The sequence below is a fragment of the Lissotriton helveticus genome, chromosome 8 (genome assembly GCF_964261635.1).
Source record: "Lissotriton helveticus chromosome 8, aLisHel1.1, whole genome shotgun sequence".
NCBI lineage: Eukaryota > Metazoa > Chordata > Amphibia > Caudata > Salamandridae > Lissotriton > Lissotriton helveticus.
In genome coordinates this window covers 21029957-21056708 of record NC_136069.1, presented here as the reverse complement: position 1 = coordinate 21056708, position 26752 = coordinate 21029957, and the positions used below count along the sequence as shown (strand labels likewise).

The 26752-nt window shown below is 43.1% G+C and overlaps 1 protein-coding gene across 2 annotated transcripts in view; it reads right to left on the bottom strand.

The window, feature by feature from the left end:
- Positions 1-26752, bottom strand: part of TRAPPC10 (trafficking protein particle complex subunit 10) — a 316755-nt gene that overhangs the window by 159390 nt on the left and 130613 nt on the right. For both annotated transcript variants that reach the window (XR_013599693.1, XM_078656407.1), the window contains exons 4-6: positions 21163-21359; positions 13060-13255; positions 8469-8580 (exon numbers count right to left, since the gene is read on the bottom strand). Coding sequence is in view for 1 of the 2 variants with exons in the window: in XM_078656407.1 (XP_078512533.1) it covers positions 8469-8580; positions 13060-13255; positions 21163-21359 (505 nt within the window). In the remaining variant the exon portion in view is untranslated. The remainder of the gene's footprint in view (positions 1-8468; positions 8581-13059; positions 13256-21162; positions 21360-26752) is intronic.

Here is a 26752-nt window from a genome sequence, read left to right as displayed (position 1 = left end):
CAAAATAAAAATACATGAATGGTACTCTGGGGAGAGACATTATCACAGGGACAACATGGTAGATCGTGCGTCCAGTTGTTAATCGTAGGAAAGCTAATCAATCTGTGGAAGATATTGAATCTGAAGCGTGAAAGTAAAAAACGCTCATAATTGTTATTTACATAAATTAAATAGGGCTGAGTCTTAAAAGTTGCTAAAACCAATTGGTGCTGCTGGACAGAAGGTTTTAAAGTCTCCACAGCAAACCGGTGAGATTCTAAGAGGGCTAAACACTCCTTTTTTAAATCTTTTCGTGAGATTTCTGAAATATCCAAGGGGTTCGTGAAATATTCCTCTCTCCCAATATCTTTCAGAAAGTTAAAAACGTACTTCACCCAGGGTATTTTGATAGCACCTTCCAATTTCAAAATGTCTGTTAGAACAGCTCTGTTTAAGTGTGTTGCCTCTTGGGTCCAGAGTCTGTGCCATAACAGAACTGGCTCTACTTTAATCAGATCTGAAATGTAACAGAGGCCCAGTTCAGAGTGGCAGTTAAAATTGGAGGAGCTTTTCGGGAGTGCCAGTATATATTTTAAGAAGGAATTTTCAGAAACCTAAATAGGTAATGAGTTAGCAAAACCCCAGACCCCACTACCGTAGGTAGCACCTGCTACACATTTGGCTTTGTAATTTTTTTTATCAATTCTACAGGGGGTCTGGTCCCTAGTTTACTAGAAAAGATTTTAAGAGCAGCGGTTGATCTAGTAAGCTCAAGTTTTTTCGCAGAGACAGCTTGAGACCATGTCTCGTTTTGGGCAAAAAGTATTCCCAAGTAAGAAAAATGTTTTGCGAATTCGAGCTTTTGTCCCGCTATAAAAATTGGCCTCTTAGATTTAATTTGTCTGCCACAATACATAGTGAAAGTCTTTGAAGTGTTGACTTTCAGGCCTAACTCATTCATGAAGCGGGAAAAGCTGTCAACCACCCGCTGTAAACCCACTTGAGTACGTGACATGAGCACAGCATCGTCAGCGTACAAAAGTGCTGGTATTGGGCGACCACCTACAAATGGGGGATCCAAACTGTCTTTGCACAAGGCATCTTCCAATCCATTTATGTACAAATTAAAAAGGAAAGGGGCCAAGCCACAGCCCTGTCTGACCCCACTCCTGATTGGTATTTGGTCTGTGCACTCTCCCTTAAGGCCATAGCGAACGCGGGCCGACGCATTACTGTAAAAACGTTTAAGATAATAAATAATATTTAGATCAACCCCTAATTTTTCCAATATCATCCATAGTTTAGAGTGCACCACACAATCAAACGCGGCCGAGAGATCCACGAAGGCCAGGTACAAGTTACCTTGTTTAGCCCTCGTGTATTTCCCGACCAGCATCATCAAATTCAGTCCCTGTTCTACCGTCCCCAGGCCGGAACGAAAACCATACTGGAGATCGGACAGGACGGAATTTGCATCCGCCCAGTCCAAAAGACGGTCCAGAAGGACTCTACCCGCTATGTTAGTAAAGGAATCCAGTAAGGAAATGGGCCTATAGCAGGCTGGGTCCTGTCTTTCCTTTTTTATAAATCGGTACAATGACCGATTCCACCCAGGTGGGGGGGAAGTCAGTGGCACAACTAGCATTAAGCACCTGGACCAGAAGGGGCACCCACAGGGATGGAATACTTTTAAATAGGTCTATGGGAACCCCGTCTGGGCCAGGCACCTTAGCGCCCTTACTTCTACTCAGGGCCTTTTCGACCTCCTCAAGAGTAAAGAAAAGGTCGTTACTCGGGGGGTGGTCAGGAAAAGGGGTCAAAGATCCCATATGTTCTTCGCCTTCTTGCACACCTCCCTCGTATACTCTTGTGAAGTGAGTAACCCAGTCTGTTTCAGGTATTGCTATATCTATTTTTGGCCCCGCCTCATCATTAAGAAAAGGGGTTCTCACGGTTTTCCAAAAGCTCGCGCTGTCATTTTTTTCGGAAGCTTGGTGGAGAACCTCCCAGGCTTCTGACCTCAGGGTATTTTTCCTGTCACTAATGCCCATTTTATAGTCTTTCCTGAATCTGCGGATGTCCTCTGCAGATTTAGGTATTTTATGGAGCGCCTTTTTTAGGGCTGTATAAGCCCTATTGCATCTGGAATCAAACCAGCCTCTCTCCTTCTGATTCTTCAATTGCCTAGTCAAGGAATTTTTAATTTCATTTGAAATAGCTAACAAGCATTTGCAATGGAATGGGTCTCGCATTAGGAAAGTTTGAGCTATTGGTATTGTAAATGGCAAAGTTTTTATTTATGTTTTTTTTTTTAAATAGCTAAATTTAATAGCTTTGTCATTTACAATGCCAATAGTTATAACTTTCGCAAATGTGATACCTATAGCATTTGTAATGCAATATGTTTTGTATTCACATAACTTACATGGCATCCCAGAAGCGCAACCGCGCTACGCCGCCGGCCTGCGACCAGGAAGTCAGGCAGGCCGGGCGGGACAACCGGAAACAGGAAGTAGGAGGGCGGGAGCCTACCCCGCCTCCCACGGAAGAGCCGCGATTGTTTGCAGCACCGGAGCAGGCAGGAGCCTACCCTGCGCCCCGGTGCCGAAGAAGGGAGGAAGAGTCCTGCTGCCGCTGAGTGGGGCTTTGTGGCTGGCCTGCGAGGGCGGGGGGGGGGGGGGGCATGTGTGTGCGCGCGCGCGGCGGCGGGCTGTGTATGTGTGTGAGCGTGCGTGCGTCTTGGAGTCTGTGTGTGACTGTGGGGGAGGAGGAGGGGGTTGCCTGTCTGGGTGCCTGCGTGTCTGTGTAAGTGCGTGTGCGCGCGCGTGTGTGTGTGTCTGTCTGTGTGCATGCATGCGCGTTAGGCTGGGAGTATGGGAGGGCGGCGCAGGACGGAACGTGCGCGTTCGCGCACACGAATCCAGCCTGAAAAAGCTTGTGCACCCTCTTGTCCTCCTTCCCCCCAGACTGATCGCTATAGGTCTCCAGCTGGACACATGCATCCTTGCGGATGCATTTTGCCAGCGAGACCCAAAAAGGATGCAAGATAAATTTCAGGTGGTAGGTCTGTCTCTAAACATGTAGCTATTTCTGAAAAACATTTTCCAACCACCTTTTTAATTGTCTCTGCCTCATTTATCGTAGCCCATTTCAAGGTATAACCATTGGTTTTACCAATTGCCAAATCGGCGACTAAGCTGTTACCGATACCAGCACTAGACAGTAGTGCTGGGGTAGGCAACAGGACAGACACACAAAGTGGAAAATGGTCACTCAATGCCATATCATGAACATTAAAGGAATGTATTCTATTCTCATATGAATTGGAAATTGTGATATAGTCTATAGTTGAAGAGCGACCTCTACCATTGAATGTTGGGGCTAATATGGGGACAGAGTGACACATTTCGTTTTCAAATCCTAAATCAAAATTGGCTAGCAAAGTATTGAATTGTTCCCCTAAGAGATTATGACTAAAATGGAAACGTCCCACACCATCATCTTGTGCTACACCGCACCTATTGTCCTTAGTCACTTCGCACAATTTGCAGTTAAAATCGCCCAGTATAATCATCATCAATTTGTGATTAAAAAGTTTCCCCTGGGTAGACAGCCCTTTAGTCAATTTCCTTAGAACATTTGTGACATCCTCACAAGGAATATTATTGTATATATTTACAATGACAATTGGGATGTCTCTGGTCTGATGGAGAACCAACATTTGAAAATAGGTGTCTTTGACAGGTTCAGTAATGTTCGCAAGGGCCAATCTATTTGAGAGATAGACACTCAGACCACCTTTCGGCCTCCCATGGGGAACAGCTACAGCAGGAGTACAGAAAGTTCTGTAACCTATCAAATGCACCGGTTCAACACTCCATGTTTCTTGGAAGCAAAGCAAGTCCTGAGATTGAACAAAATCCATGAAAATAGAATGATCAACTTTGGATCTAATTCCGGCTATGTTCCAGGAAGAAATGTTAAACTCCGTTAAGCTCTTTGATGGAAAAGGCTGGGCTGCAGGAGATATCAAGGTGGAGTTGACATACGAAGGAGGGGCCACCTGATTGCCCCCCCGCACCAAGTCATCTTCTGCTGCCAAATCATCCCCACCAGGGTCCACAACATCACACGTGGTTAACATAGCTGGTAAGTATTTCCCCCCAAATTCATCTGCGTATTCTACCATGCAATACTCAGAAGATGTTACCTCATTTAAAACTGACACTGTGGGAGTTGTTAAGATAGATCGCAGTCAGTCGATATTTTCCAGCCCACTAAGAGTGTCATAATAGTTAAAGGTAGGAATCCCATATCTTCTGACCCACGGTTGTTCACAGTTCAAGGTATGGTAACGATCATGAGGTATTCGCCTAATAGGTGGAAGAGGAGGGTAAAAGTAACCAAGGGGAACGATGTTAACAGAATGTGAATCATAAGACCCCATGGCAGCTCTTTCCAGTATTGTATGGACCAATTCGGTGGATCGAAAAGATAGAACTACACAATCACCCCTCAATGTTTTGGGGGAAGTACCCACCCACCTAGCTCGTCTGGCCATTTTAAACTCTGAGAAAAGATGACTTTTTAGTCCTACCCTAGATGACAAAGAATAGAGGGATTTATTTCTCAGGGTTGACCAATTTTCAGTGGTGTTAAGAGGAATTGGGGGTACATTTATTAAAACCACAGTGTAGGGTGTAGCTTCTGGGGGAAGATTTAAATTAAAGAGATTCGGTGTTTCTCCTTCCCCATGTTGAGGCCCTACAGTTCTATTTTGTAATGGTGGTACAAACGAGGACGCATTCGGGGTTACCGTGAGTGAATCAACAGACCCCTTATCCTGAGTTAAAGTGTCCCCCCTTGTACCTTGGGCAAGCCGATCAATAGGCTTTGAAGTCAGATGTTTAGACTTTGCTAATGCTTTAACTGGAGCTGGTGTTTTAACTGTTGTTTTGGCTAATGTTTTAACTGGAACAGGCACTTTAGCAGAAGCCAAAGGGCCAGTCTTAGAACATGATGCATTAGGTTGAGGTAAAGATTTATCCTCAATTAGGGTCAATTGTTTATCAAGTTTACCCTCAATATTAGATAGCCTAGATTCTATGTTCTTAACTTTTAGGGTTATAGGCTCAAGGAGGGTCATTAATAAAGTCTCCATTCTCTCCCAGAACGATTCATCATTTAAGTCCCTATTAGTAGTATGAGGAGAGGTTGTCGCTGGGTGGTCATTCATCTCACTCCCTATACTCCTATTTAAATGTTCTATACTTTTAGTTCTTTTAGGTTTAGCATTCCTTTTGTTATTTTTATTTAACTTGCTAGATTGCCTTTCTCTGGCAATATGTTTTTGTTTAAATCTAGCCTTCTGCCCTCTGGTTCTAATACAGGGGCTATCACTAATATTTACAATAGGGATTGGGCTTCCCAAAGCGTCTTGACCCTCATTATCTGGGGCATCCTCATTATCTGGGGCGTCCTCATGTGGGGGAGTGGAATCACCAATCTCATTGCTAGGAGATAGGGAGGTAGTCATGGATAACCTTGCGGTTAACGGTAATAAATCATTAACATCCGTGGAATCCCTGCAAGACCTCACTATTATTGGGGTTATACTAGTCCTTCTAGGCAAAGCTGCAAATGAGGGAGCTAATAAGGAGTCCTGGGAATTAATAGTCATCATAGTCATGTATGAGTTGGCTAAAGGGGGGAGAGAACCGGATGGCAGGGATAAACGTCTTTCAGTACTTTCAATAGCTGAAGCAACCACCCCATTTGTCTGCTGCAGCATTCGATCTATTGCTGTCAGAGTAGGTAAAGGAGGGTTAACAACATTTTTATCCTTAACGTTTCTCACCATGTTTACTGAGCAGTTGACCCAATGAGTTTAAAAGTTAAAAAGGATAGTGCACGAACAAAGTGCACTATATTAACACACTAAATATAAATTACACTGATTGCACAAATGGAATAAAGATTGAACAATAGAATAATAAAATTAATTAGAAAAATTTACGGACCATAAGCTATAGAGTGAAAAGGGGGGGCCCAGCCCAGCCTCGGCCAGCCCCGGACGGCCACAGACGGCCCGCCCTTTGCCCGGGCTTAGCCCGGCGATGCCTGTATGCGGTCCCGCGACGCGGGGGCTGCAGTGATTTTAAAGCGCCTCCGGGCGCCAACCAGGCAGAGTCACTTCCGGTACTGGGTAGCTGAGGAGCCTGGGAGATGTGGTCTCCCTCCACTCGGCGGCCACAGGGTAGTAAGCTGCGGCGGCGGGAGGGGGACACAGCAGGGCTACACAGGCACCGGAGGATTGGAGGTCCAAGGTCCAAAGTAAAGCGCCAGGTAAGAAAAACGAAAAACGAAATGAAATGCCCCCAGTCAATGTTACTGCACCGCCCGCTCACCGGGGCTGCAGTGATTTTAAAGCGCCTCCGGGCGCCAACCAGGCAGAGTCACTTCCGGTGCTGGGGAGCTGAGGAGCCTGGGAGATGTGGTCTCCCTCCACTCGGCGGCCACAATTTGGGTTTATAACTACAAACCAAATCGGTATTTAGAAGGCAGTGTTTAGGTTGTCACTTCTAAATAGCGATTCGGAACGGTAGGTCTTAAAGTTTTCAAAATTCGACCACAAGCATTCATATTATGCTGTTTACACAAAAGTAGAGGTAACCATTCGCAAACAGAAGGAGTCCCAAAGGATGAGGAAAACTGGCTGCATTTAAAAAATGTAAAAAAAAAACTGCTTCATTTAAAAGCAATGAGATACAGTGGTCCTTTGACTCCAGCAGTCCACCACTTCAGTGAAGGCAGCGAATCGTAGTTGGTTGCAATTTGTGATCTACTTCATTAATATTCATGACGTATGTCAAATTGCAACACCCTCTACAACTCAGTATTTGGCAAAGCGAACATTCAACCACCATGGGATATTATATGGGGAAAACTCAATCAATCCTATACAGAGCCTACTGGACCCCAAATAAACCATTTAAAACCGGCCTTTTAGATACTGATAAACGCTGGAACTGCTCTGAGACAACTGGCGCCTTAGAACACAAGACTTTTCAATGCAAGAGCTTTGCATCCATTTGGTCTGAAATAGAGAAAACTCTATACAAGATATTCCATTCCAAAATTACCCTAATTCCCATAAACGTGGCCCTAGACTAAATGTCTGTCAAACACGATTACAGATAATGACTTCCTTTTATTGGATCCACTATTAACAAGGTATCCAAACTATTCCTGATGAATGGAATTAATCCAAAAGCATTTACTGGAGGGCATGAGTTTGCCTTATTAGAAGCGGACAACTCTCTACACAATACAACATTGAATCCAAATTCACAGTGAAAATTATAGGGCAAACCAAATATAAATATGAAAAAAGTTAAACCTCCCCAGACAAAACTATGACCGTGCACATCTCACTTTCAGACACTTTAGGAACAGCAGACTCAGCAACCAAATCTTCATCTAAACCACACTCTACAACTTCATCCAATATCAGATTGTGTGCTCACTCACTCTCTAAATTTCCTCACGTCTGATTTCAGGAAGTCACCTTTTTTCTCGTGTCTCCTTTCTCTATTTCCTTTTATAATATAAACCTTCATTGCACATTTAAATACTATTTACCCTGAACCAGGTTATTTTATATGTATTAATAAACAATGAGGATAGGCAAAGATCCATCACTGATTCAAGAAACGTCACTCATTGCGAGATCGCACTGCAGGATGCAATTCATGATTTTTGTGTTTAATTTCCAATAAAAAGATTGGATTTGAAGTTCCGTGCTAACGACCAGTTTTTCCCTTTTCTTTTTCATTTTTAGAATAAGGATTCACAAAAGAGTGGCAGCATCATGGTAGTATTTTTATGTTTTATTTCTTTCAAAATAACCTTTTTTTATATAAAGCCATAAAGTTTTTTATTGAAATAATTAAATTAAATTTCACCTCCAGATCTTTACCATATGCAACAAAAACTTAAAAGGTGCTTAAAAGGAAGATGTTAAATGGGAATCTACACAGCAAAGCTTGCGGTAAGAAATAGGACTGCAGTGCAGCAATGTACCTCTGATCCTACCAGCGCAGCAATATTCATGTCCACGGCTCTATGGCTAGGCCTCGTGGGGCTCGGCATACAGCTCAATCCAAGATATGAGGTGCATAGTGCACGCCATAACTCATTCCATAATGTAGTGCATAGTTCTGGCTTGCAGACCTCCTTTCACACATTTTGTACATAGGCACATGCTAGCCGCAGGGTACCAATATACAGGCAATCACAAAGATGTTTCAGTGCTCCAGATTAGTTGGCAGATAAGGGTACACACCTGATACCCATGGATCACCATGCTGTGTTATAGAGCAAAGCAGGATGAAATGCTTTACAACATGCTTTACATGGTCTGATAGATATACATTTATGAACTTTAACCCAAGGAAATTTAATGAACAACTTAGAAATTCTAAACCTACCTCCAGCACCGAAGTTGAGCACATACTGAGAGAAGAGGGCATCCAGCTCGTCGTACTGCACCAGGGCATCTTCAAACTGCTGCAGCATCTCAAACACAAACGCCAGCTCCTCCTGCACAACATGGAGACAACACCGTCACACAGCGGCATTTGGAAGAAAAGCAGTAGATGATCCATCACAAAGATAGGAGTAGCCTAAGAGTCTAAAAGACATTATCAGATGAGGGAAGTAGAACTAATTGCAAGGGCATAGAGGTGGCGTGATGTGGGTTTGGTGTTACTGTAGATTTTATACTCTACATCTGCGGTTCCTCACCTTTTGACTTCTGTGGACCCCTACTTATTAATTACTGCAATTCAGCGACCCCTAATAAGTCATTAATGGAAGCTGCGGACCTCCAGCCCAAACAATTTCTATGATTTGAGCTGCAAAACAATACACAAAAATGCAAAAACAAATATACACCAAACAATTACTCAAATATTGAAATATTGTTTTTAATTCATAATCAAATATAGAAAATGTTTTCACATTTTCAATGTAGCTTCTTTATTTGTATATATTGTATTCATTTTTAAATGATTTAATTTGGTAACACTTGCGAACCCCCTGAGTAGGCCTCATTGACCCCTCAAGTGTCCTTGGAACACAGGTTAAGAACCACAGCTCCAAGAAAAAAATAATATATGTCAAACTCTTGAGCTATCCACCTTTTTTAAGAGAGCTGCTCCCATCTCGGGGGACCGGACACCCTTAGAGCAAGAACCAGTGAGGGTTTCTGCAGGTTCACTACCACCTTTTGACTATTCGGTACTTGTGTAATGACTCATAGTGCACTGAGGTCTGCTGAAGATAGCGCAGTGCCATTGTTCTGGCCCTTAAAAGTTGGTTTAATTTGCTTATATCCAATCGACATAGCTTACCTCACACATACGTTCCTAGTATATGGTATCAGGGGTATCTAGGGCCAGTAAGTTAAAGCGTCCCCCATGGGCTGCGGCACTTATTGAGCTACCATGAGTGCGACTAAATAAACAAGAAAAAGCAGCACTGAAAGTGATCGCTTTCGCGATTGCTATTGTAATGAAGCTGAACAGGCAGGGACAAAAGCATAGTCATAACAATCGATTTAAAAAATAAATTAAAAAAAACACTCACTAAAAGTCTGTGCTTTCGATTCTGCGACTGTTTGCAAACCAAAAACAACGGCCTCCTTCTCCCCCGAGGGCGCCTCACCACGCACGAGTACAAAAAACGAAACCGAAACCTAAAGGCGAACAAAGTCATGTGAACTGTTCACGAGGTGTGCGTTGTGATCTGTTCTGCCATACTGTCTACGGTAGAAGCTCACGCGCGCGACCAAATACCATTGTACAAGGCTGCGCGTGGCCATCTCTTGTCTCCACTCGTTGTCGGCTGAGCCGAAGACTATGGTTCTCGCAGCGAGAACGCGCTTCGCGCTTTTGCCAGCGAGACCTAAAAATGTCTCCCAGCCTGCCACTGCAGCCTGGCAGAGCAGTTCTAAACTTCTAATTCATATTAACCATCGTAACTAAAAACAAAGTTCAAATCTTTTTAATATATATGTAAGCCATCCCTAGGTAGACCTGTCGAGCTCCAAGACAGGGTGCCGCAAGTCAAAAAATAGTATTTTTTTTTTATATGTCCCAACAGTAAAAAACCCACATTGTTGTTTTTTACTCTAGAAAGGTTAGTACCCCCAATGGCAAATACAGGGTTGCACGTTGACAACTCAGCAGTGCTAACTTCTGAATAAGACTGCTTCAATTGGCAGAACCAACTTTAGTAAAGTGTGGGAGATCAAGTCTCGACACTCAAAAGTTGCACCGAGTCTGCTGGACCCAGGAGAGTTGCCGGAGCACAGTTTGGTTTCCCAAGACTAACACTAGCCTCTGCTAAAGGGAACTGCTGGATTACTTGTAATCGGAGACCAATCAGCCAGTGCCAACAGTTTTCTGGCTGGACTTTGAGGGACATCGACCTCTGTGGCCCCACTGTGTTTGCGGACTGAGGGGTAGCCCCAAGAAGATCTCAATCAACCAGATCAGCATCCTGTAACCCTTGTATCAGGACCACTCCTTTCACATCTATGATGGTTCGCCCACAACGCCTGAAAATGGACTGGAGACTGCCTTGGCGTAAGGTTGTCTTGCTAAGCCCTTTTGGGGTGACTTGCTCCCAGCTGGCGTTGGTCGGCCAAAGAAGGCTAGAGTAGCTAAACACAGCTTTTCAGAAGTTTTTAAAGTAATAGCGGTATTTGCAATGCTTGTTTGAGATTGGCGAGAACAGCAGTGATTTACAATTTGCTTAATACTTTACAACTCTGGAACCCTACGGTGTCTACAAATTGATAAAAATAACATCTTTTTTTATTAATTGGTGTTGGATTTTCTTTGTATTGTGTTTCCTTCCTGTTGACCTGTTTTGGTACTTCCAAATGCTTTACTCTTGTTATTTTCACAAAGCTTGACTTCTTTGAGCCAAAGCTACCTAGGTTTTAGCTACAGTCTTGCAAGCAAACCAGACTGGACCCAAGAAAGATTTTTATTACATGGTGAGGTCGCACAACACATCATATGATAAACCGCGTTTCCTCATAGTGCCTGTATCAGCTTCTCAATATGTTAAAACATTATGCTCCTCATGTAAGCATAGTTCTTTCTGGAGAGGTGAAAGGGGCAAATTAAGAGCATGAGGGGAAGAGGATGGTAGCATGGAAGAGAGAAGTGTGCTCCGCCTCTGGAGACAAACTTGACACGGTGCAGTCTAGTCTTCCTAAGTGAAGCCACAAAGTGTGTTTAATTAAAGAACTGAAAATACAAATTGCCCCTATTGTCTTATGGAAAGTATTCACAGTTCTCACTTTGGTTTATAATTCTTGTCTATTGTGGTTTAATAGGTTATATTATTGTGTATATTCTAATGTTCATGGTGGTCTGCAGAAATGTGTGCTGACTGATAAGCACTGTAACTGTGATTTGAAGGAGAAACGTCAAATGAGGAATGTGTTTGACCCAATTTCTTTTTTCAATGAGGTCTATGCAGCATTAAAAAGCAAGGAAAGAACAACTTTACGCTAAAGACATACTAGAACGGTCACTAGAAAAAAAACTTGGAAATATTGGGCACAACTGTAACTATGCTATTCTTCGAAACATAAGGGAGGATGAGCAAAAGGACATCCAACACATATACCTTTTTACTGACTTCCTACAAAGCCTGCTTTTCAACGCTTTCAGTATTTTTCAGATGTCATAATTATCGCTGCTGTGGCTGAAAACTATTATCCTAATAGTTGAATATGTGTCTGAATTCTACACCACCACCGACCTTCCAATATTCAGTAGAGTTTGGTGGACGTGAGAGGCGCAGGAACTCAGACATCAAGTCGAGAAGCTTTTGCAGGTGGAAGGGGTTGATGGAGAAGAGTGGACTGTAAACTGTGCCAGTTCGCACTCGAAGAACGTAGACAGGATGAAGTCATCAAATAAGCAGCATTTACAGCTTGAGAATGATTTAATTAGACAGGCATGGGTGAGCTTTGGTTTGTGTCAAAAATGCTATATGTTAAAAAAAATTGCATATCCTCAGCGCCAGGACACACTCCTGGGTGAGCTGTGCGCTATACAAATACCCATACACATAACAAACTATATATGTGGACAACCAATGGATTCAAGGGATTTCAAACAATCCCCTGGTTTGAAATTCAGTGTATACCACTATTTGTACTGAGTGATGTGTGTTAGATGGGCGGGCAGGATATGAAAATAAACTGCAGATATTTCAAGTCAAATGACAATTTATGTACCTAATCTAGACAAATATTCTCAATGTGAATGTGGGAAATAAATGGATTTTATTTTTCCCTAAAGAAGATATTTGTTTTCATGTAAAAGTGTCAAAGGTGGCAGGTCAGACCCTCCTGCAACACTTTCTACTCCGCCGTGCTCCACGAGACCTGTCTCAACACCATCAGGTGTGAGACCTAAGACTAAGATATTTCTGCTGTACTCCGGCCACGGGCCAGCTGAGAGCTCGCCCTTTTTCAGCGTTACCGCTCTCTACACGTCAGCAGAGACCTCCTTGCGTACTGTAGGAGTGACTTGAGCTTCAACATGCAAGTGGTTACACTCACAAGTTGCACCTTCAAATAAAACTCATTTCAAGAAGCGGCAGTAGGCATGGTGATCAAGTCAAAATGTCATTAGCAGCTGGACTGCACACTGTCATCAAACCCTATGTCTAAAAAGAAAAAAAGGTCAAAAACTTTCTCTAGTCTCTCATGGACAGGCATACACAGAATTCTGTGAAAAGAGTATCTGCTATCTCACAACAGATCCCTGAACACTGCTGCTGGACGGTTTCTAAACTACAGAGCGCACAAGTCCCTCAAATCACACAATTCCACTTGACTTACCAAAGATCTTAGCTCTCTATTTAGATCTATAAAAATAGTAACACTGAATCCTAGAGGAGCAGAAGATAAACCGTCAACAGGCGACATTAGGTGAGGTGTTACGAAGCAGAGAAAGAATAACTGTGGTCTAAGAGAGCCGGGCCAAGTACCTGCACCATGAAGTAATCACAGAAGCTCCAGCCTGGCTCCGTTCTCTTCTCTCGCAGGGTTCTCATATCATCCTCAAATTTGCCAAGATTTTTGGTAAATGACATGAGCAGGAGAGTCCGCAGCTTAGTAAGGAAGGCACCCCAAGACTCCTGTGACCGGGACGAGTCTTTCAAGGGGTCAGTAAGCACCACACACCTGCAGCGATAAAGAAAACAACAGAAGTGAATCCTTGGAGTGAGAGAAGAGAACAATATTACAAATTTCAGTTTTCCAGGGGATGGGAGAAGCAGAACAAAACATGCAATGTGAGAGTTGATGAAGCACAATATACTGTCCACAATGATATAGGGAAAACCCCCAATAATCACTTTTTATTTGCAGGTGCCTGCATTATTCGCTGGGTGAAGAGGAATACCGTCCAGTTGCATCATGTCAGACCCTCTAGTACTCAACTGGATGGTAAATAGAAGACTTTGTTGACATATTTTGAAACTTTTGTAGCCATTTAGCCCCACATTTTAAAAACAGAATTCTTCAGCTTAGACCTTTACCACCATGCCAAATCCTTCTTGGGTGCTACAGACTTACTCAATACAACATCTAGGTCCAATATGGAGTGGGTGTTAAAACAATTAATGAGGTTGCGTTTTACGTTCAGTCCAGTACAGTTACCAAGCCATGAGCCACAAAGAGCAGAAAAAAATCCATGCGAGCTCCATAGGAGAAAACAAAGCCATGGAAGGGTGTTTTGAAAAGAACACAACAAAAACATGAACACTGATTGTTTAAGGCTATGTGGGGAGGAGGGAACTTTCTACCATACCATATGGCAATGCCCAAAGATAATAGACTACTGGGTTCAAATAATGAGAACAATATCGTAGGTGGGGGGAGGTGTCACTTTTACCGGAGCCCAAAAGATGTCTGTTGAATATCTGGGAGTCAAATGACCTTAACCACCATATGCAGGATTGGGCCCTCCTTGAATTAATGGTAGCAAAGCGTAACATTGCACAAAAGTGGGGGGCGGCGGGGGTGCCAAATTTGACCGCATGGTCCACGGACATGGATCTGGCAATGATAGCTGACCGGACGGTATTTGTTAACCGAGGCTGCCCCGGGAAATGGAAAAAGATCTGGGGGGCTTGGAATGAGTTCAGGGGAAATATATGTGAAGCGCCGAGAACTCTGGTGGATGAGAGCTCAGATGAAGATTTTTAGGAGGGAGGAGGCGTGGGATGGGCGACTTTTTGGAAGTTATTGTGGTGTACTGTATACTGTTTTAATGATGTACTGGGAATGTGAATTGCTGGAATTCTTGAGGATATGAGATTGTTATCTGAAAGAAATGTACCTTCTTGCTAATTATAATAAAAAGAGTTTAAAAAAAAAAACATGAACACTGGGGTAAAGGAAGCAAGCACCTAAGCAAAACATGAGCTCTAGACGATGAGAAAAAAAGGGAATGTTCGCTCCTGAGGGAACAAAACAAAAGCTGAAATTTGAGCTCCCGATGGAGTAGAATACAACTAGAACAGTGAAAACGGCAAAGAAAATACAAATATCAGTAACGTAAATTCAGGGTGGAGTGTTAGGAGCTGCAAAACAGTAAAGAACAGAAAATGACTATAAAGTAATCCTTGCACTCCACATGTAACAGATGAATGTCCTTTCATCTCATCTACAGACCACCCAGAATCCGCAAGGACTCAAATAGAAGAAATATCAGACCTCTTCACCTATGCCTCCTTCCTACACCCCCACCCACCTCCCTCGGAGACTTCCATCTGCCTAGTGACTAGCACTTAAACAATGAAGGAAGTCCTCAACATTCAACACCATGGGAATAAAACACCACATCATCAACCCAACACAATCCAAAGGTAACACACTGGACCTCTCTGCATCCCTCAAAATCCAATACCAGCTCTCATACTCTTGGTGTGGCCTGATCATCCTAGCCCCCCTTTACCATCCTAAGTCACCCGTCAACGCCCCCCCCCACACACACAGACACACACACACAGACAGCAGAATAAGGAGAAAGTTACTATATGCTTCTTCTAGGAAATACATCTTGAAGAACATCAGAAAGAAACCGGTACTAATCAGCCTTCCAAGACATTCCTGCCCTTAACAGATGTCAATATCCATCTGAAACATTACAACACCACTCTGAAGAATCATGCAGAACACTATGCTCAGCAGAAAACTCACTCTAAGCATAAGCGGTCAGCACCCGGGTACAATCAAGATCGTACAGCAAACAAGCACTCCATATAAAAACAAGAGAAGAAATAGGGAAGATCAAAATGCTAGGAAAACATTACCCTTCTACAATCACTTCAGTCCCACTGTAATATCGTCATCAGCACAGTTCATACCACTTATTACCCGACCACCATCAAAGGACCAATCTACAGAAGTAGAGCACTCTTTAAGGCCCTCAAACAGTCTGCTACCTCCGCACCAGAACTCGCTATCCTACCAGATACAACACTGTCAACCTGACTTCAAGGGAAGAAATAAAAATCATCACATTCAGATCTTACATCATCAATTCATCATCATCCAGACCATCACCTGGACCCAGCCACCACATCACTAACTGGTCACCCTTCAACACTATCTCAGACCTTTCCAACATTCTGAACTCAAAGCCACCGCCCACAAAGATGATGGACTGCTCCTACAAGAATGCCTCACATCCCTTTATCCACATTTTCAACCCCTCGCTAATGCAGGGCACCTTCCCAGATAGGCTCAAGATAGGTCAGGTTGTCCTCGTGCTCAAAAAAGTCTGCTCTAGCTCTAACCGACCTTGCAGAACTCTGGGTTATAACCCACCTCACATTTGAAAACCCCAAGTGTGTCCGTATTCAGAAACTTCTGTCCTAGCTCTCCAGCGTTGCTACAGGGTGCTGGCGTCATCTTGCCGCCACAAGTTGCTGTGCTGTGACATCATTGGACCAGTAAAGAAAGGTAAAGACACACCCCAGCACCACTAAGTCAGTTCTCGTCTATTTTCGCTGCAGCATTCAAGGTTGAGACCAGAAGAACAAATGCAAGGTATAAGTGCAGAAGACACTAACTTGCATCTTAAGATGTAGGAATTTTCTTCAGAGTGGGATTGTGGGGAGGGTTGGCCAGGATTCTGCAGCTAGATAAACTACCCTCCAGACTACAGAAAGATTGTTACCAAAGGTAAGTACGTTTTTTTGCTGATGGATACTTCTATCTGCAGATTCCTTACTTCTGAAATAATTTGCAACCAATACTCCCCTAGAGGTGGGACTGAAGGAAATTCAAACAAGGAAATCCAGTACGACACAATAAACAAAGGGTCCAACCGTTTAAACCTCCAAATCCCAACAGTAGTACTTCGTGAGGAGCGGAGGGGAGGGAGGCCCATTTCGCCATCGTACATATATCCACCCTGGTACGTCTCTAGTTAAGAGCAAGATCTGTGCCAGCGCACAGCAGATCTTGTACACAGCCAAATCCAGTGTTAAAACACTGCATGGAACTGCAGAGCACCTGCTTGTCCTTTTTATATTCCGTGCGTACTTTACAAAACTATTTGTCAGCCATGATCTCCTTCATGTGGTTGATATAAAGCTCACTGCATGTCTGGGGCCCAACCCGTGCAACAGCTTCTCCTCCTTGGTTGGATGAAATAGCGGATAAATGGTTGGCAAAGTAACTGATTGCCCCAGATGGAATGAGGACACAATTTTAAGTAGGAAAGCCTCCTTGGTCCAGTGAAATAGTTTATTTGGGAAGAGGCAAGGGAAAGGCGCCATTACTCTCACGAGCTGAAGCGCACTAACTTAGTGAGCCAAAGCTATAAACACCAAAAAAATACAGTCCTAAATGTAAGAAGTGTCAACTGATAATAATAATAATAATCCACATTTGTAAAGCGCACAATCACCCGTAAGGGTCTCTAGGCCCTGGGGGCCGTCGGGAAGATTAAGCGAGCTATTGCCAAGAGTCACATGGTGCTGGGCTGACCTGCCGCCGGAGCCGGGGATCGAACCGTGATCCCCAGATTCCGGAGTCAGTCGCCCTAGCCGCGTCGCCACACCTCTTCCGACAAGACAACTATGCAGAGTCTCAAACGGAACACCCATCAAAAAGGGAAACACAAAATGAATGTTCCATTGCAGCATAACAAATGGGGATGGAGACAATATGTTAGGCAACTCTCAAAAATCTGACCACTACCGATTATTGAAGAAAGATGATAGGTAGACATAAAAATGATGACAGGGTCGCAACGTATCCTTCAAAAGTGGCAACTGCACAGCCTTTCTGCGTTAAGGATAGAGAAGACTGTAAAATATTTAAAGGAACAATATCATTATCTAAACGCCAGGTGACAAACTTGTTCCATCTTCCTGCGTAGACCAATTTAGTATAGGGCAATCGATGCTGCAAATCTCATCCAAAACGTCCAGTCAAAGACCATCCTGTAGCAGATTTCACTGGTAATGAAGAGTAAACGGACATTAGGACATCTAGCTCATGGGGTCTTGATTCATGAAGAATGGAAAATTAGACTACTGGGTAAGACAGCAATCACACAGAGATGCTAGCTAGTCTACAACAGGCAATCTTTATTTGAGTCTGTTTCGTTCTCCTGTCTGCCATCTGGCCTCGCTGGCCCCCACCACGGGACCTTGAGATCCAGATTCTTAAAAGCTATGCTGATATTGTTAATATTCTTTTAATTAATTTTGACACGGCTAAGATCATGTAATCATGACTCAGATAGATACATGGTAATTTGGAGTCAAAATGCCTCACACAATAACTATACTGGCTAAATTAGTGTTAATACACATAGGATTAGTATAGAGGGCATTTATGAAAGTAAACAGAATGAAAAGTTCTAAAATGGTCATTTATTTCGAAAGGGATGCATGTTAAGAATATATATGTCTGTTCATTTCACAGAAATTCATCCTGACGATTAGCAGGAATTCTGAAGACGGGTAAAACCGTGAGTTTGATGAGGAGAGTAAAATGTATTGTGTCTTCTCTCTAGCAATCCTAACGGTGTGGGCAGGCCTTAGCGTGCTTGGACCCCCGTAGGACTCTTTTTCTTTCTTTTTCTTGGTCCTGAAGAAAGCTGAGCCGAAACAGCATCACCAGCAGAAACATGTCGACCATCCACACTAAGTTACTGGAATTCTAATTCAAAATCCCAGTAACTTCACTGTTTTTATTGTGAACAGCTGGCCCTTAATAAAGTTTGTTGAGGCACAGTTGTGATCTTTTAAAACACACTTCCCTTCACTGATCACTCCTTCACACATACCTGCTCCGCTGCACTTGCAGGCGTTGAAGCACACAGGTGGGGATAGTCGGTCCCACCTGTGACTGAACCCCATGATGAAGCATGTCACCACTAGGGTGAGTGAGGGTTCTTTTAGAAAATAATAGATTTTCCTTCACTACTGCCCCCCTTCTTTTTGTTGTTTTTTGACCACTTGAATTAGAGTAATTTGATTATTCCACTGTGTTGTAGGTTTTCACTTGTGACAAACTGTCGTATAGCCAATTCACTTTTGTAGGCGCTCTTTCGTTGATATAAGCTATAAAATTTGGGGTAGGAGAGTAGCCATTATTCCCTTCCTCTCTTGTTGTACATACAATCTTTATTTGATGACGGGGCTTGTTAAATGTAGGCAACATTACTCCGCAAGAATTCACTGAAACGCCTTATTGATAATTTTGCAAAATGGCCATCAAGGACACAGGAGACAAAACTATGCAGGGCTCGAAAAATCCCCCAAAATTGTATTAGTTCTACAGGTCTAGCACCTTGAAAAACCTCCTCGACCTAACTGCAAACTCCTTGACCTCCGTCTCTGAAAGGGGAGCAAATGTGAGAAGATAACAAGATTTAAAGGCATCTTTATTGCTCATTCACATTGTGAGCAACAAAAATGCCTTTAAATCTTGTTATCTTGTCACATTTGCTGCGTTTTCAGAGACAGAAGGGTTTTGAATGTGCCATAAAGCAAACTCTTGGGTGGAAGCTGCGTACAGCCAGAGACTATTTCGGATGGAATGAAAGCTACAGGGTGTACGGAATGAGTGCGCTAGTTGGGCCTTGTGGGGTTTTCTGATCGTAATGCATGGGTAAATGAAGGGGGCATATTAACGATCCAATCATGCACAGACTAGGGGACAAGTGCAGTAGAATACAGAGTTCAGACTGGAGGGAGAATGCGGTTAGTGCCAGATAGCATCCCTGTCTCAACAAAAAGCCAATACAAGGGGACCAGTGGTGGATTTAGTGCATGTCAGACAAGAACTCGGTTCAAGAGAGAGATTCCATATGCCCACTGGCGAGTGGACAGCATTACTGGCACACAAACAGAATGAGAAAAGACTGAAAATGACAGATTCCAAGTCGGCACCAACAAGGAAAAGTAGCTTCAATGCTGTATGCTGGGCACAGAGGCTCAAACAAATTTTATGTTTGGTTCTAAGTTCATTTAAGGCTTTGTTGCCATCAATGCACTGTGACGACTGTTACACACAAGCAAAGGGTGACCAGACACATTCTCTACTCGCCACCAATGTTCTTTGTTAACCCCAGTGCTCTCTTTTCCTCCCTTTGCAATGACAGTCGGAGGGAGACTGATGCAAGTAGGTGGTGCAGGGCATAGACCAAGACATAGAACGCAGTGTGACTAGATAGAAGAGCAGGAAATAAAGCTAACTCGCTGCCAGACTAAGGTCTGACTGCTCAGCGGGCCTGGCTCAACTTTAAATTCAAGTGATGGCGCTGAAGAGCACCCTCAGTTCTGGGTGTTTGGCCTTGGAACATGTTCAAACTTGTGCATAAGTTCCTTGGTACCTTTACAACCTTGTGAAGAGTGAAGATTTTGCATGGTACCAATGAAGGCCAGGCCAGGTCTTGTGACTCCCACCAAGCGGTATTGCTCGCATGTGGCAGTTCTGAATGAATGGTTTCGACTCCATGTCATGATGAAGTCAAGAGTCTCCTTCAGGACCAGCCCATTCGTTAGGAGTTGGATTCTAAGCGACTACTTTCCAATTCCGGGACAAAAATACAAGGCGCCAAAGTTCCGCTTCTGAAGAGTATTCGTCAAGGATTGAATATAACAATTCACAATTGCTTAACGAATGTCAGAAGCAGACTGGGCAGGATTTATTTTATAGCCAGTTACATATAACAAAGTGCATAAAAGCCTGCTCTCCGATGAAAGGGAGCCAGTGAAAAATGCAAGGTGTTGCCTAAAAACGGGAGGAACACATTCACTGCACCCTGCTGATCTAGTGGTAAAAAAGAGAAAAGTGCACTCTGGTGATGTACAGACAACTGGCAGGGCACAGGAGCAGCACACTCCTTCTCAGGGGCAGCTCAGCTCCTCCAGATATCCCAATCTACATCTGAGGGTTTAATACTCCAAGTTTCAAAAAAAGAAAATCTAAAAACCCATTTAGTCATAATCTTCACTTCTGGGCAACCTGGAATTTCTCTCTGTAAGTCCGCCCGTCTTCCACATTCACTAAGACATGCCTTTTTCTTGATTGTCCGGCACCTGCATGATACCAGTACCCAACATTGAAGTACTCTGTTTATTGATGGTTACTAGTTCTCTGTAAGAATGCAAATTAAAACAAATATAGATGTGAAGAGGGCACGATCACACTGGAGCCCTGTCAAAGTTAATAAAAAACAGCATTCACTGGAAGAAGCTCACTCTAGGCTTCCTGTGGGCACTGTCAATTACCCAGCAGTTGGACGTGGGAGCGGTGGGGGGGGGGGGCACTGGGAGAAGTAGAGTAGTGCAACAGAGTATTCATTTAACAAAAATGAGAACAAATTTGCTCTTCCAATTCCAAGATAGAGCACAACTGCAGAACTAGCCCTGATTCTGCCAAAGAGTATGAGAATTGACCACTCAATTTCAACAGCTGTAAAAACTCCACCGCTTCAAAACTTAAAGATTATGATGCCCATCACAGCAGCTCATAAAATACCTCCTCAACAGCACCCTATCTACCCTGACTACCCACCAGCCACTGGGGCCACTACAGATCGTGAAAGAGCAGCTCACCGGTCACTTTGCTTGTTGCAAAAGTCATTCCTGATTTTGTCCACAATAGACGTTCGTGGAAGGATGTTGGTCTTATTCTTCTTCTTCGCTTCGTTCTCCACCAGGACAATGAGCCAATCAACTGTGCTGTGCGTCTTCAGGATGTTCTGCCACTTGGAAATGTCATCCTTTGTGGAAGCTTTGTAGACTTCCGTGTCCTGCAGGGACAAGAGACAATTAAGAATCAGTTCGGCCAGGAGCTCTGCACGGGGTCTGATCTCCCTCATGTACTTAGTCCTGAACAGGGATAGGTTGTACCCAAAAGCATGCCAGCTCTGTAGGACCCTGAAAACTTCAGAGGGGTCAGTAGAGTACACTATGCAGCAAAAAGTGTAGTATATAGTTCACTTATGATACAAAGCAGTCTTTATTGGATATTTTATTACAGACAGTGTAATGGTAAGAGCATACTGCTTAGCAGCCGATAGGTGGTGGAGGTAGACGGTGTTATGTTTCTGGGCTCTGCTGATGCATGGAAGTAAAGAATCCTTCCTACACACTGATGTGACACCACCAACAGACCAATGAATGTCAGGGAAATAGTCAATATTTTAAGAACTAAAATAACACTAACACTTTTTTTGTCGAAGGGGCAATTAATAATTTTACCCGCCAAGTCCTTTAAAGCTCAGAATCCCATCAGGTATGGTAGGCACTCATCTGTAAAGTAACCCTCTTCCCTGCACTGCTCAAGACATCACAGATGACAACTAATTATATCAACGGCATCACTAGTAAGATAAGACATCATGTTACCAATAAAATAAGGGCTGCCACACAATCTGACCAGTGGGAAGAAAGAGTATCACTGACACATCCTCTCCTCAGAGATAAAATGAACAAAAGCTGCAGTTCCAACGAAAATAAGGTCAATACATCTATATGAATGGCTGAAATTCTACAGAACTATCTAAATACATGAAATAAATGTCTGGTTATAAGCGTTTAGATTTTTAAATATGTTTGCGCATCCTAAATACGCTGAAACATTTTGTTTGTAATCGGTTATATTCAGCAATTACACAACAGCAAAATGACTCACTGTAATGAAAGATTTTATTTAGATTCCTCCATCAAAAACACAAAACATCTGTGCATATAAAATTTACATTTATAGCTTAACCCACAAAACAAAATAAACTACTTGCCTTTAACCGCATTTCCCCCGCTTTGATAACTTTTTTCCTTCCACTTGGATTATTCCAGCTCTCAAGCTGGGAGTCACACAGTCACTTAATAATACCAGTTTAAGCTCAAACTGTGCAACAAAAAAAGGCAGTGTCAATTTGGTAGCACAGTCAACCCAATGGCAACAACCTTACTGCGACCCAATTAGGCAAGAGCGCGCTGTGTGCCACTGCTCCTAGAGGCCACCGTCCTTCAGATGACAAAGCAGGAGGGTCAAGGATGGAAAGAGTTCCTTACAATTCCACATAATGGAATCAGAAAAGCAAGTAGTACACACACATTACAATGTAGTAGATATCAGCAGTGAGAGAGAAAAGCAGACTCATCTGGTTGGGAGGAATCAGTGACCCAAAGCAGAGTGCCTCCAAGCCTCCATTACAAGCGACAGCATTTTGTGAAGGCGTGGCAGCACTTCCAGGCTGCCGTCCTGCGAAGGTCCGGTCCTCACACTCCATTCACAGAGGCTGCCTGTGCCACCCTTCAATTGACTAAGGTCATGGAAGTGCAGAGTGGATGTCTAGCTATAGCATGACCAAAAGAAGCCCCTAGCAATAACTTGCTTACAGAGAGGGCGACACTTTAGGGTCCGGCAAAGTGCTATGAATAACTGGTCTGTCCATCTGATGTAAAACTTTAAACACCTTCAAATAGGTAGAAACTCCTCCGCTGCACTGAAGGGCTCTGGGAAAGTGTCTAGCATTACTGGCTTGTTCAGATGGAAGTGCCTTAGTACTAGGATTAGTGCACAAAGCAACCTCGTCTCTGTGGAATCTTAAGAACGGATCCTACGTTGTAAATGCCTGAAGCTCACCATCTCTTCTCACAGAGGTTAGAACGAGCAAGAGAGTCAACTTCACAGATAGAAATGTAACGCCCACTCTGACATTGGCCTCATATGGGCTTTAATGAATTGACTCAGGACTGTGTTGAGTTCCTACTTTATCTCTAGTTAAAGTGAGGGACCCACAAACCAAAGGGTGGGGGTACCAAGAGACTTAGTCAAAGCAGAAAGATACCCTTTGGTTAATATTTACACTTGCATCTTTTACTTATAAGCACAGCCTAAAAGCGTAGATGTTTACAGACACAGCATTCAACAGAACATTCACATCACTGGAGACGTATGTCCCGGAGATCCGTCGTTTCGCGATTATAGCAGACTGCGGGCGGTCGTGCTTACAAAGAGATCGGGAATTCACACGACCCATGTTGTTTTAAACTGGAGACTATTTGTGACAGCTTGTGCTGACTATCGTTCCCCAGTGCATCCGCATCGTCAGATTACAAGTGGTTTTTGGCTACCGGCGAGTCTGGGACCAATAAACCCGGTCGTGCCAATATTTTAAATCGGCAGACAAGAAATTATTTGTGGCTTTATGGGCTGATACTTCCAATACATATCGGCACTATCAGATAATCATTTTTATTGTATTGTTGTCTAACATTGGGGAATCTGAAGTACCACTCGGCGATCTTTATGAGATATTTTTTCTTTGTGTGGGATCTCTGTATTTTAATCCTGAAGATGGTGTTTGGTCTCTATTTTCAAGCCCACCGAAACGCGTCGATGCAACCTTGAGTCAGACTACATTAAGTCCTTAACGCAACCACTCCAAATACGATACTATACGAATTGTGTAGAGTGATTGTATTTCCTGACTAGTGTAGTCTGCTCTTAACTATAGGAAATATTTTCCTTATTATTATTTGTTCCCACTGTCTGTTCGTAATTTATTTATGGTGACTATCACATTAAGTCTTTTTAACAATTGTATAATGTCTTTCATTGAAATAAATTGTATACTTTAAGGATTTTTTCATTGTTATCTTTATATGTTCACTCTTTGCTCCACATTTTTTTTTAATGTTCTGTTGAATGCTGTGTCGGTAAACATTTACGCTTTTAGGTTGTGCTTATAACTAAAAGATGCTAGTGTAAATATTAACCAAAGGGGATCTTTCTGCTTTGACTGAGTTCCTACTTTGCAATCACATAATAAATCTGCCATCATACTGGCAGGTGAGGATAAATTCAACACTTGCTAGAAATGGTAAAATACTATAGTCAGCTCTATAGACCTCTCGAAGTCCAGTCTAGAGCCTTCTCTTGTTTCTCCTCCATAAAGCGACATGCTAACGGGAGAGGGGGGGAAATGTGGACCACAATCAAACGTCTGAGAGCAGGGACGCAGAGAGACTGAGAACGAAAACATCGTAATAGTTTTGAGCTCCTAACTTCTCCCCAGTATGGTGTAGCTTGGATCAGGACCGTACAGGAGCAGAAGGCTAGCTCTCTTGCGGACTTCCTCAGTCCTAGATTGCCCAAGTCCATCAAGATCTTGACAGCCCTCGGATCTTCTACTTTGGTCTGGTGATGTGCCATAATGAGTTTGGCCATGCTGATGATGTCAGTATATGTTCTAGACCTTGACACATTAGCAAGGCTTGTGTTAAAAGCTTTCATATAGCACAGGGCATGCTAGGTCTCAATGCTAGACACACAAATGACTTGAGTTGTAACTTCTGCTGCCGTTTGGATCATACAATGGTTTTCTTTTCTTGCTTATATTGTCACATGCCTTCAGCTCGAGCAAGAAAACTTCCACAGCAGTATTTTTCTGTCATTTAGCAAGCAGCCAGAAATTACCTTGTTAAATTTCGGATTTCCACACTAAAATAGTTATGAATATAACTTGTGTTTACTTGCATTAATGCTGAGTGCTTTGAATAAAAGCACTATTTGTATCAGAATATTGCTACTTGCCTAAATCGGGGTCCAGACCAAGAAGGTGGTCCCAAGTAGGGAGGCTGTAGAATTTAGAGTATAATCAATCTCCGTAATGAATGAAAAACGATAGAAGGGAATGAGAGCTGGAGTGCTGAGAGGCACGGAGCCCAGCAAGTCGGATTCTGAATAATCCATTAAGGATGATTTTGGTCAAAAGAAGTCTGCTCTTTGGGGCTGTGCGAGGTTCGTACACGACTCAGCAACCAGATAACAGAATGAAATCATGCCAATTCGGCTTTATGGATGTGGGATGAGCAATGTTTGGGCCTATAGCCTATTTATTCTAACATTCACAATTGTGGAGTTATCCATTCTTATGGTGATAATCTCAATTTATATTATTGCAGGGTCATCAAAACTATCAATGTTGTCACGAATATTGGTAAAAATACCCAAAAAATATATAAGTGAATCATTAATACGCATAGTTACAGAGATATTGAGATTTTGATAAATGTTTTAATACAGTTATTTATATAGTGAGTTATCTACGATCATGGTTATAATTAATTATATAGTTTTAATTTTTGGATGTGTTTGTGACCATTGAATGTCTGCAGACTCACCGTAAAAGCAGAGAATAGGTTTTTAGATGGTTCTACTAGAAATACACAAGAAAAACGTGAGTTTTAAGTGTACAGTAAAAAAACCCTAGTTTGTAAAACACTGTAACGTGTGTGCATATATGTGGTTTCACTCTGGAAAAGGTGCGTTTGTCACAGTTAACGGCAACGTCCCGAATAAAAGCAAAAAAGGAAAATAGATCTAAAAGTTTGTCAGACTGATTTGCATGTGCCAATGTCTGAACTGGGGTGGCTGAGTGAGCTAAAGAATGGTGATGGATTAAACCCAGATCAGTTGACTGGGGGTGAGTGTTTGATTAGCTCAAACGCTCCGTCCATCATCCCCTTTTGTATCCCTCTCAAAAGCAGGGCAGACACCCACCCACTGCTCGTCCTATCACCCGATCTCCCAGAAAAATGTGGAGATCAAAATCTATGCCAAAATACTGGCCAACTGTCTTCAGCGAGCCCTCCCAAGCCTTGGCATCTGAATCAAAGTGGCTTTATGACTGCTGAAAGAACTAGGCACTGCCTGCGCTGTGTGTAGGCAGTCTTAGTGTATGCCCCAATCCTACCGGACCCATGCGCTCTTCTCTTAAGAGAATTTGAGAACGTCTTCTACTCAATCGATTGGTCCTTCTTATTCGAAGTCCTGGAACACATCGGGTTTAGCCCCAGATTTGGGAACCAATATACAGCTTTTATATAACTCCTCCACCATCTAGGTGCAGACTAATGGGGCAGTATCAGGAAGGTGGTGCTCATTATCGCTGCTCCTCTCTGCCCTCTTCATTGAGCCCCTGGCAAGACTACTTCAATGTGATGTGTGATTTCAGGGCAGGCAATGAAGTGGACAAATGGAACACAAGATTGCTCTCCATGCTGATTACATTTTCCTCTTCCTGTCTAACCCAGACCTTTTGGGGCCTCGATCCCTGATGGACTGGGGATGGCACACTTTATTACAAGGCAGCCCACTTGATGGCGATTAATGAATGGTTGTCTGGTGGGT